Source organism: Crocodylus siamensis, chromosome 1, assembly GCF_052110815.1.
Source record: "Crocodylus siamensis isolate JL-2025a chromosome 1, ASM5211081v1, whole genome shotgun sequence".
In the NCBI taxonomy this organism is placed as follows: domain Eukaryota; kingdom Metazoa; phylum Chordata; order Crocodylia; family Crocodylidae; genus Crocodylus; species Crocodylus siamensis.
Window position 1 is genome coordinate 422,125,186 of NC_143395.1, and position 12,230 is coordinate 422,137,415.

A 12,230-nucleotide genomic window follows, 5' to 3' on the forward strand; every position below is an offset into this window, starting at 1 on the left:
ATGAAATCTTGTGGTTTTTTGTTTATATGTTTATTATGAAAAAGCTCAAACTAGTCAGAAAAATATATCTAAGGAAGCTTTTGAGTTTGTAACAGGGGCCTTTAGCCAAGCCCCTGTTAGTAAGGGTGAAACTAAAGATGGATAGGTTACAGGTGAAGGCGCACACACACTGGGAGTGGGTAGGGTTTAATCACAACTGCTGGACATAAAAGGTGGGGGGAAGTAATAGACATTGACCTCTGGGCACTGGAAGAAAAAAGAAGTGAAAATATGGTCATTGGTGGGATCATCAGAGGACCATGAGACACTGCAGATGATTCTTCTTTGGTGAGATGGGGAGAAGGGAGCGGGAACACTTACCTCTGGTACAATGTGTGGCCGGCTGAGACCCAGGGTGGTCAGGAGCGGTGATGCACAATCTTGCCACCGGGATTGGTGAGGGATGGCTAAAGTGGAAGCACATTGCAGTGATCCAGGGAGATAACAGGATCCCTACTGGGGCAGAAGGGGCCAGTGACCAGCTGTAAAGACCCCAAAGAAAGGCAAGAGAGACTGTGCCTGAAGAGGTAGCCACCATCACCCGAGAGGCAGAGTCTATGGAGCCAGTTGCAATGAGAGGGGTAAGATTTCATTTTTCCCATCTTTTTAGTCATGGCAGGTGAATACTGAGGAAAAGGGGGCGGACAGCAGACCCACTCCCACAAACTGGTGCATTGGCCAGGAAAGCTCAGAACCCTGAAAGACCATGGAGTCCATGTACTTCCAAGCACGTGCCAACTGGCAACAGGCACACAGCCTCACCCTCCAGCTACTGCAGAGCCATCAGGCACAATTGGAAGAAATAGTCTGGGTACAGATCCCAGAAACTGAAGCCAGGATCCAATTATTCTCCCCCATGCAGCAAGACCTAAGTGAAAAGATTGAAGCCGAATAAGTGGCTCTCGGGAGAGAAGATGATGGATTCTGGTTCCCCAAAATGACCTCCCAGGAAGACATAGAGGCATATCTAGAGACCTTTGAGAGAACAGCAGCAGTTTGCAAATGGGACCCAAGTAGCTGGGCTGTGTACATAGGACTCCTGCTCATTAGCCCTGCACAAGCAGCCTACCGGACTCTCATCCGATCCAAAGCCTGAGACTATGGAAAGCTAAAGGAGGCCATACAATATTGCCTCGAGATATCTCCAGAATCCTACCACCAGAAGCTCCAAGGTTGGAAAGGAACTGAGGGATTACAACCATGCTTACTTGCTCAGTTTCTATGAGACCTCATAGAACAGTGGCTTCAACTAGGCACATGGTCTGTAGGAGAGGTGATAGACCACATTTTACTTGAACAGTTCCTGAATGACCTAGGGGGAAATACCCAATGCTGGGTGAGGTGTCATCAGCTGAAAACAATGAAAAAAACTGTGCTTGGCAGAGGTCTATGTTACAGCTGAAACTGAAGGTGAGGCCCACAAGAAGGAATGACCAGGGATAGGCACTAGGCAATACCTGGAGCCTGCTAGCGAAGGAAGAAAAGGGGAGGGGCTCAGGCTATCGGGGCAAGAGCCCTGAAGTTGGGATGCCAGAGACATCATTTGTTACTGATTGTGGCAGTGAGGCACCACTACAGGCTCCCAAAGGGGAGAAGGGAAACCCCGTGAGCCCCAGTGGTAGAAACTTACCCTCTACCGGACAGCCAGAGCAGGAGCCAGGACTGCAGCCGTGGCCATGTGAGCTGGCGTTACACTGGGTGTTTAATCAGCGGTTTCATAGTATTCATAGTTTCATAGACATTAGGGCTGGAAGGGACCTCAGGAGATCATCGAGTCCAGCCCCCTGCCCAAAGGGCAGGAAGTCAGCTGGGGTCATAGGATCCCAGCAAGATAAGCATCCAATTTACTCTTGAAGGTGTTCAGTGTAGGTGCTTGAACCACCTCTGCTGGCAGACTGCTCCAGACCTTGGGGGCTCGGACAGGAAAGAAATTCTTCCTTATGTCCAGCCTGAAACGGTCTTGCAGGAGTTTGTGACCGTTCGACCTCGTCATCCCTTGGGGCGCTCTGGTGAACAGACATTCCCCCAGATCCTGGTGGTCACCCCTGATAAACTTATAGGTGGCCATCAGATCACCCCTGAGCCTGCGCTTTCCCAGGCTAAAGAGCCCCATGGCTCTCAGCCTGTTATCATAAGATCTGTTTTCCTGACCTCTGATCATGCGCGTGGCTCTCCTCTGGACTCTCTCCAGCTTCTCCACATCCTTTTTGAATTGTGGAGCCCAGAACTGGACGCAGTACTCCAGCTGCAGCCTCACCAAGGCCGAGTACAAGGGAAGAATGACGTCCTGGGATTTGCTCGAAATCCATCTATGCCAATAAACCCGTAGTTGAAGTCTGTGTGGAGGACACCATCCAGGCATTGCCCAGTGTGTATCCCGGCAATCACTGACATAGGCTTTTCTCAGTCCATGGTATGGGCAGACCTGGTACCGGGACAGTTAGGAAGCCCAGAGTAAACTGTGAGCATGGTATGCATACATGGGGCTTCCTACACTTAGGAAAGAAGATGACTTTGACTATCCATAATGGGCCACACTGAGGAAATCACAGTGGGTTTAGCTGAGACTCTCACCTGCCCAATGCTTCTGGGGGTTGACTGGCCCCATCTTAAGGAAGTAGTTTCCCAAGTACTGAACAGAAGTGAGGGAGAATGGCAGGGTGATTCAGAGGCTGTATGCTTTGGGACCCCAGAGAAGAATGAGAGGCAAGACTTGGATCTGGAGCAGATGATTGAGGATGGATATTTCCAAGAGGAACAAAGTCAGGAGCCACTGTTCAGGAATATTTGGCATGCAACTGGCCAGATGGGAAGAAGAGGTGCTGGACCTAGAGAAGGCGAGAATGAACCCCCACTTTGAGGTAAGGACAGGCATCCTATATCAGGTGAAGGATCAGGAAGAGGGAGGTGAGAAACAACAAGTCCTAGTCCCACAGAAATACTGGCATGATTTGCTTCGAATAGCTCATACCCTTCCCATGGGAGGTCATTTGGGGAAGAATAAGATGGAGGCTAGGTTGAGATGGCGGGTCTTCTGGCCGGGGCTCTACAAAATGGTGGAAAGGTTTTGTGCAGAATGTCCAGAGTGTCAGAAGATAGAGGGGATAAAACCATCTGAGGCCCCATTGAGACCACTGCCACTGGAGGGCTGCCCATTCAATAGGATAGCTATGGATATGGCAGGACCTTTTCCCCACAGCCGGACGGGTTGCTGGTTCATCCCAGTTATCATTGACTATGCCACCCGGTTCCCTGAGGCAGTCCCCCTGCATTCAGTGATGGCTCCTGTGATAGCCAGTGTGCTTATGAGGTGGATTACATGGGTCGGGATCCCAAGGGAAATCTTCACTGACCAGGGCAAAAGCTTCATGTCTAAGATCCTGTGTGGAATATGCAACACCCTCAAAATTAAATAACTCTGGACCTCCATCTACCACCCACAGGCAGATGTATTAGTGGAGTGTTTCAATTGGACACTAAATGGGATGATAGGGGTGTGTATAGAGGGTGACCCTTGGGGATGGGATACTATGATCCCTCACCTTCTGTTTGCTATCTGTGAAGCCCCCCAAGCATTCACCGAATATGCCCTGTTCAAACTGGTTTTTTGTCATAATCCTAGGGGACTCTTAGATGTAATCTGTGAAGGATGGGGCACACTACTGAACAAAGCAACACAACCACAGGCCAAGACCAACTTTCAAGAAAGGTTAGAGAGGACACTGGCAATAGCATGAGAGAACTTAGAGCAGAGACAGGAAAAACAAAAACAAAACTATGACACATGCACCGCGGAATGAGAACTGAAGGTAGAAGACTGGGTACTAGTGCTACTATCTGATAGCCCGCACAAATTGATAGCCCAATGGCAGAATCTGTTTCAAGTAACCAGATGTACAGGGCCAGTAAATTATGAAATATTATGGACCGAGCCCACTAGGAGAAAACAAATATATCATATTAACTTGTTGAAGAAGTGGTGACAGAAGGAGGGATAGAAGGTTCAGGATCCAGTTGAATGCAGCCAATTAGAGGGGGACACGAAGTTTCAAAGGGTAAGGGAGGACTCACCTCGACCAGAGGTAGATGGCCAACTTAATGTGGAGCAGCAGAATGCATTAAAATCTTTAATGTCAGAACGTTGTGACATATTCTGTGACACTCCAAGAGAGGCCCGAGGGGTGGAACATTGCATCCAAACCCCAACATGACAGATCATACATAACCATTGGAGGAGAATACCTCAACACCTGTGGCCTGCAGTCAGGAAAGAAATTGAAGTGACAAAAAACTTGGGCCTCATAGAGGAATCCCAAAGCCCATGGAGGAGCCCGATAGTGGTGGTCCCAAAGATGGATAGGACCATAAGATTATGCATCGATTAATAAAAGGTAAATGAAATAGCAACATTTGATTCTTTCCCAATGCCCCAGGTCGAGGAGATGCTGGGGATGGTGGGCCAAGCTAGATACATCTCAACCTTGGATCTCACTAAGGGATACTGGCAAATCCCAATGGCACCAGCTGACAAAAAACAGCATTTGGAACCCCGTGGGGTTTGTTCCAATTTAGATGGATGCCCTTCAGGCTTCATGGGGCAGTGGCCTTATTCCAATGCCTGATGGATCGCTTGCTGGCCCCTCATCAAGAGTACATGGCTGCGTACAGTGATGATATTAATGTCTTCTCCCACGACTGGGAAACCCACTGCCAGCACCTACGGGAGGTACTCAATGAGTTCTGGCAAGCTAGAGTTAACTGTGGATCCCAGGAAGTGTGTCCTGGGAAAGAAAGAGACCCAGTATCTTGGGTTTATGGTCATACAAGGGAAGATAAAACCCCTGGCTGATAAGGTGGCAGCCATCAGACAATATCCATTACTATGAACCCTCAAATTATTACAATCTTTCCTGGGTTTTGCTAACTATTACCAACATTTCATCAAGGTTTTTTTGAGAAGTCTGCACCTCTGAAGGAGATGACAAAATGACAAAAAACAAACTACAGTTGAATCCCAGGGCCATCTGCACCTTCGAACAAGTGAAGACAGCTCTCTGCCAACACCTGATGCTGTATATGCCTAACTTTGAAAAGATCTTTCTTTTTACAAATGGATACCTCCGGCACAGCATTAGGAGCCATCCTTTTCCAAGAGGATGATGGGGAAGAGAGACCCATAGCCTTCGCAAGCAAAAAGCTAACACCCACCGAAACACGATACTCCACTATCGAGAGGGAGTATCTGGCTATCAGGTGAGGGGTAGAACTGTTCTGGTATTACTTACTCAGCCGAAAGTTCATGCTAATTACAGACCATGCACACCTGTGCTGGCTACGAACTGCCAAACTTGACAATGCTAGGCTAATGAGATGGTCTCTTGCTTTCCTTTTACTTTTCAGTGAAACATCGGACAGAGAAGAAGAGCCAGAATGTGGACTTCCTGTGATGCCCAGAAACCATGACAGACATGGATACAAGGGCAACAAGCTCAACTGTTTGGGCCAAGAATAATAAAGACTTGGCAGATCTTAGTTTTTTGGGGACAAAAGGAGGGATGTGTGTAAAAGTGGCCTTTAGCCAAACCCCTGTTACTAAGGTCGAAACTAAGGATGAAATCAGGTCATGGGTGAAGGCGCACACACACAGGGAGCAGGTAAAGGTTTAATCACTACCGCCAAACATAAAAGGTGATGGGTAGTAGATGTTGCCCTCTGGGCACTGGAAGAAAAAAGAAGTGAAAATATGGTCAGCGGGATCTCAGAGGACCATGAGACACTGCAGACAATTCTTCTTTCGTGAGATGGGGAGAAGAGAGTGGGAACACTTACCTCTGGGGCAAGCTATGGCTGGCTGGGACCCAGGGTGGTCAGGAGTGGCAATGCACCATCTCCCCACCAGGATCGGTGAGGGATGGCTAAAGTGGCAGCACGCTGCAGTGATCCAGGGAGATAACAGGATCCCTACTGGGGCAGAAGGGGCCAGCAACCAGACGTACAGACCCCAAAGAAAGGCACGAGAGACCATGCCTGAAGAGGCAGCAACCATTGCTGGAGCGGCAGAGACTGTCGGGCAGGTTGTAGAGCAGTGGTGAATTTGTAATTGACTCCAGCGGTGAGTGCCCCGCCTCCAGCTAAATCAGCTGGGAGACTGTAATTGACTTCAGCCGAGAGTCTGCCACCTCCAGCTAAAGACTTCCACTGGTGAGAATAGCCAACTGGGTGGTCTGACTTATCTTACCCCTCTCCTCAGGGAATAACATCGTTTCATTTGTCCCATCTTCTTAGTTGTGGCAGGCAAGTACTGAGGAAAATGGGGCGGACAGCCAACCCATTCCCACAGGATTGAAAAACACTTTGTCAGGCGGAGGAGGTACATGCAGTTGGTGTGTCCCCTGGTCCTGGATGAAGGGAATAGTAAAGAAGCCAGAGGCTTCTGGCCTGGCATGCAATGCAGGCAAGAAAGTTAGTCAGTGAAAATGGAAATGGAGGTGTCAAGGGGTGAGGGAGTGGTGGGGGGCTGGGGAGGGGGGCAATGAAGCAGCTCACGTAAAAGTGTAGAGGTGCAGTTTCCCAGAGACCCCTGCATCTCTCTCCTTGAAATCTTTCAGGCTTCATGGCCTCAGCATGTTACTCATGGTGTGTGATGGCTTATCTTGTGTTTTTACATGGCAGTGTGCCCCCGTGAGGCCACCTCCTCCCTTACAGCCCTGGTCCAATCCACCCCTGTAAATGGTGGCAGGTCAAAATAACTTGAGAGACTGTGTGTGGTCAGGTGCACATGCTCTCAGAAGGGGCTACCATTCCTGCAAGTTTCATCCAAATCTGGCCAGAAATGACAAAGTTATAGGCTGTTTTGACCTTCCCCATTATAGCCTATGGGCGAAACATCGAAACAGTGTCAAAACAGTGGAACGTTTCAACTTGCCTCATTTTATTTTGAGGCTGTTTCGATCATATCTGTTTCATTTAGATTTTACTATTTCAACCTTGAAACAGGTCGAAACAGCCTCAAAACAAAACTGGTGGTGAAATTTTGCATAGCCCTACTGCTTTCCCCTAGGCATCTTTAGCATGCTCCCAGATCTCCGAGCTAGGGTGTGATATACTAACAGTTGAAGGGGACCAGGTTCAAGACAGGTTTCAAAATAATAAAATAAAAAATATTAAGGACTGAAACTATGCCATGCAATACAGGAATAAAACTGCCTGCCATTCCCTATCTACAGCTTTTGACAAGTCATGGCCTTGTACTCTTTTGTTAGCACTGAATCTGCGGTGCGCCACTGCTGATGGACATAAACTTCTATCAGTCTGGCACTGTATCTTCCTGTGAAAGGCTGAGGGATTTATATAGGCTGAAAAGTTTGTGGGTCATATTAAGCATTAAGTATGATTCCAATACTAGTTTTTTAATGTTAGGGTTTAAAAAAAAATTTTAAAAAACTAAGATGAAGGTCAGTTAAGGTTTAAAGTACCTTCAAGGTTAGTGTAATGTGCTTAAGTTCTCTCAGTGACATTTTTATACTTTCACCAATTTTCATAATGGTAAGGTCCTTTGAGGACAAATGACATTACAATAATTCAGTACACCACCCAAGAGAATGAGGCTGTAAACATTACTAGGAACCATGAGTTCATCAATAATATTATTAAACTTAGTAATAGTTGGAGATGGAAAGGTAGCTTTCCAGAGATGCTGCACAACCTGCAGCTCTCACTGAAGGCATGGCTGCCCTACACCCCCCAAAATCGGGCCCACTAATCCGGTTCCGTAATAAAACATTGTACCTGCAAGCACAGCCCATTGGTCTCATCCACATTTGACGGCTCTTTCATCGACTTTCTCAGGATGTCAATCAGGCCACTGTGCTTCTGCTGCCCAAAGTACAGGTCCTGGATCTGCTTAGCATCCTCCAGAGAGGAGTATTTGAGACGCAGGATGGAATCAGGGGTTGCACACTCAATTAATTTGCTTTTACAAGCTCTTAGAACTTGTTCTTCATTGAACACAAAGTTTCCCTGAAGGCTGCTCTGAGAGCACTGCAAAATGACCGTGGCAGAAACATCCTCGCTGAATCCAATGAAAACATCCTGTTCCTTAGGGTCACAGGCGGCCCAGCTGGCACTGCAGCAATCAGCGTTCTTCACAGTGGCAAACGACTTGGCCCATTGCTGAAGCTTTGTCTTCACCTCCACCTGCTGCGAGTTGAGGATGGTATTCATCTCCAGGCAGTGCTTCTCCAGCCTGTTCAGCAACGGGGTGGGGAACTGTGTGTAGACAACATTCTTCTCTTCGATCACAATCAACTTGAACTCCTTCTTCACTCGACATTTGACTCTGTGAGTGCCCAGGCCAAGGTCAACATAGTTGTTTCCTCCTAACGTGACAAAACACTGGTTCAGAGCATCATACAGGCTTTCGTACAGGTTCTGTATGTTTAAGAGAACGACAGGCCGTCCTGTTTCCATGCAGATTTTCACTCGGTTAACAGAGCGGCATACCTGCGAATATTCTTGGTCCTGTGGGAAACCTGAGCCAAATATTATATCACAGCTCTCGATGTCTATCAGTTTGGTCATCTGTAGAATCTGGAAAGCTGCATGGTTAGTTGTAATTAGCAGCAAGTATCTAGATACAAACTCTGTTTGACTCTTGTCTAAATTTTCCTTCAACAGATCAAGTATATGCGGGGTTTCTGAGTCAGAAGAAAGAGAGATAATAGGTTTGCAGTCTCTGAACAACTTTAAAGGATATATTTCTTCTGAACCTCCAAAGTTTCTCAGAATTGCTTTTTCAATGAATTCTTTTGGGGAGCATTGATTCTGATCTTTGGCATAAAATTGCAGCATTTTGATCAGGCTGTAAAAATCACGGAGCCCAAAAAACTCCACAGACTGCTTCTTTAACACCTCACAATAGAAGTTAGCTAGAAAGGGGAACAGACCCTCTATTGCTTCAATGTTGCTGCAAGGTTGCGCTATTCCTGTGCAATCCACACAGATTTCCTTGGCTGTCTTCACGAGCTCATCCTCCTTAGGTTCAATCCTTAGCACAAAGAGTCCTCTGTTCATCTTAGCAGGGTCCAGGGCCCAGTTTGAAATGCCGACAAAACCAACTTTTTTATATGGCTCTGGGGTTTCATCATCAACACACCCATCTTCAAGGAGAGGGTGTAATGTCTTGAGGGGCATTTCAGGAGAGTCTTCTGCAAGACCTATCTCATCCAGAATAACGACTGAGGCAAACTCTTCCAGTTTCTGGCCCTTCTGAAACTGTGCACATTGTTTGAAGGTGGAGATGATTCCCTCGGGCCTAGAGTGAGGGCTACACTGGAAAGATATCACTTGGATCTGTTTGTACCTTTTAAATAACTCTGTTTTGGATAATCTGCCCTGCATTGCATGCACAGCTATGGTTTTAGACAGGGACTTGGAGCTTCCTGGCTTCCCTATGAGAAAGAGAGGCACTCGCAGGTCCATGCACACGACCATCATAAAGACGTTTTCTTTCAAGGCATCATTCCGCGCTATTGACTTAGGAATGGAGAGGTTATCTAGGAACACCTCTTGGCATAGCACAATCTCCTGATGAAGCACGTGTGCAGGGACAGAGAAGCACTCTGCTAGCACTTCCAGGTACTCTGGGCGACAACGCTCAAGAGACATGTAATAGCAAACCCCCATGGACAGAACCAAGGACCGCTGTGCTGCATTTAGTGGAAGCATTTGACCTTCCTTACATTCATCTGGGTCAGTGACTGGTTTGCACAACTCCGAGTGCTGAGCTTCACTCTTCTTGCGGTCAATAAGAGGAAAAAGCAGGTCTTTTAGGTTGTAAAACCACAGCAGCACCTTCATGCAGCGCTCAACATCCCTGAGACTGGTAATTCTGCATTCATATTTGTTGGTCCTTAAAAACTTCTGCGAGGCCAGAATAACAGAGGTGAAAATATCCTTTTTTTCTTCTTCAGGAAGCTTGTCCTTCACAATGGATCTAACAATCTCTTGGATATACAGTCTCTGAGTCTGCTCATTTAACTCCCCAAAGTCCCAAACAAGAGGCAACATGCTTGGGGGGAGTGGCTGCACCCGATACACCAGCTGCCGCAAAGGAACGTAGCCCAGTTTCTCCAGGGTGTCTTCACTATGAACTCTGTACCCCAACCCGGCTTTCTCTAGCTTCTCAATGGTCTCCTTTGCGTGCCTTTTGTATGGGTTGCAGGCAGCCACAACTTTTAAGCGAGTGGTGGGGATCTCTTCTCCATTTATACTGTGGTCACACAAGACCTCTTTAATGGCAAACACAGCTTCCGTTGTGTTTGCCTCATCAAAGAACAGCACTGTGTCCATATTATACTCCTTTTCATTCCTACGTGCTAGCTCAATTGCTTCCCTGACTTTCTGGTGGATGATGTGGGAGCTAGTGCCTCCGTGAACACGCACCAACATCATGTTTTGAATGTCCCTTCCTGCTCTTTGCAAGCTGCACATGAACTGCACCAACTTGGTCTTCCCACAACCTGTTTCACCCATAATGATCACAGGGATCCCACACTGGAACCTCAGGTGAATGGCCAGCATTTTCATGGTATTGTCCAGCGTCAGCTTGTACGATTCATCTGGGTCTTGGTTGCTTTTCACACCAAATACACTGCAGAGAGTTTCTAGCTGTTCTTTTCTGGACAGATCTTCAAACTTCTTATTGAAAGGGACCCTCTGAACATCAAGTATGCGATATAGTTTAGGATGAATTACTTTCTTTTCTAAAATTATCCCTGAATATGCATCAACAGCATCATAGTTCCTATTGATATGGAAACCCAAGAACTCCATGGAGTGGTTATCAGCATGGAAGACTATATAAGGGTGAAATTCCTGTTCCCACTTCCGTCTTAGCTGGTACCCTGTCAGTATACTGTCCTCCTCTTTTTTGTCCTCTGCCCTCGGAGAGCTTTCATCTGACATGACTAGAGAAGGCATGGCAAAGTCCTTGGACATGGTGATCATGAACTTTATGACAAACGATTTAAAGCCCCCAAATTCTTGTCCTGCTGCTTCACTGCAGAACACCGAGGTTTCACACTTCATCAGCTGGAGGCTCAGGAGCTGAGTGAAGTTACTGAGCTCAGTCCAGGAAGGGTTTTTTTGCCCACAGAACTCCAACAAGAGCCTCAGACATTTCTCCTCAGTCCCTTCCACACTTTCAGGGCTGTAACAGAATGTGTCAAGACTGTGATTATTCTGGTAGCGCCAGAGATACTGGTATGACCTCTGGAAGGCTTTGCCCCTGAATGTGCCTTTGTCAAACAGCTGCTGTTCCATTTCAGCACAAGTTCCAGAACTGGATTTTTCCAGGATCTTTAATACCTCTACTGGTGATACACATTTCACAGTTGGAAGAAGAGCTAGAAATTTTCTCTCCATGTTACTGGGCATCTAAAAGGAAAATGATAAGGAATTAAAATGATTGCTAACACTTTCTACTTGCACAAACTAAGAAATTGTGTTCATTTTGACATTAGTATAAATCATGGGACTATTCCTTGGGAGCAGCTACATGTTCATTAATGTGCTGTAGTTATTTCACATTAAGTTTTGTATCTGTAGAACCAAGTACTAAATTAATGCACAGTAACTGGTGCTAGTGTGCAGTAGCTCTGGCACATGGCTTTTTAGTGACACTAACTGCACACTAACATATTAATACTTTCTTGCCCTGCACATTCCTGCACAGTAGAATTAGGTTACTGTGCAGTTAGCATCTCATGTAGACACACCCCTTAGGTAGCAGGAATTTTGACAGCAGAAGGAAACCTTACACAGAATGTGGCAGGCCAGTAGGGGGTGCTCCTGCATTGAGCCACCCACCTCCCTGCGCCCAACCACCTTCCAGGCTCCGAGTGCCTCCCTGGGGTGCCTCGCATCCGGCTGACCCCCTTCCTGGAGCACACTCGCTAGCCTGGGGGTAACGTAAGCTGCCACCACCCCGAGAAGGGACTCTCTCGGCAATGTGTCCTTGGGGAAGCACAGGCCTAATAGTCCTATGGGTACTCAACCCAGTACAGGCCCGTGGGGCACTTCCCCAAGTCAGGGGCCAAAAAGGAAAGTCTCCCTTAGTCCTTCCCTCTGCATCTGTGGTGCACCCTGGGACCATCTGAGCTGGGTGCCTGCAGGTGGGTGCCACCTGGGCA

The 12,230-nt window shown here is 47.2% G+C and overlaps 1 protein-coding gene across 1 annotated transcript in view; it reads right to left on the reverse strand.

The window, feature by feature from the left end:
* The window catches only part of LOC149875606 (E3 ubiquitin-protein ligase rnf213-alpha-like), a 137,517-nt gene extending 126,054 nt beyond the window's left edge, over positions 1 to 11,463 (reverse strand). The window contains exon 1 of the mRNA XM_090031798.1: positions 7,828 to 11,463. Within this exon, the coding sequence (XP_089887924.1) occupies positions 7,828 to 11,463 (3,636 nt within the window). The remainder of the gene's footprint in view (positions 1 to 7,827) is intronic.
* Between the last annotated feature and the right edge of the window lie 767 nt (positions 11,464 to 12,230).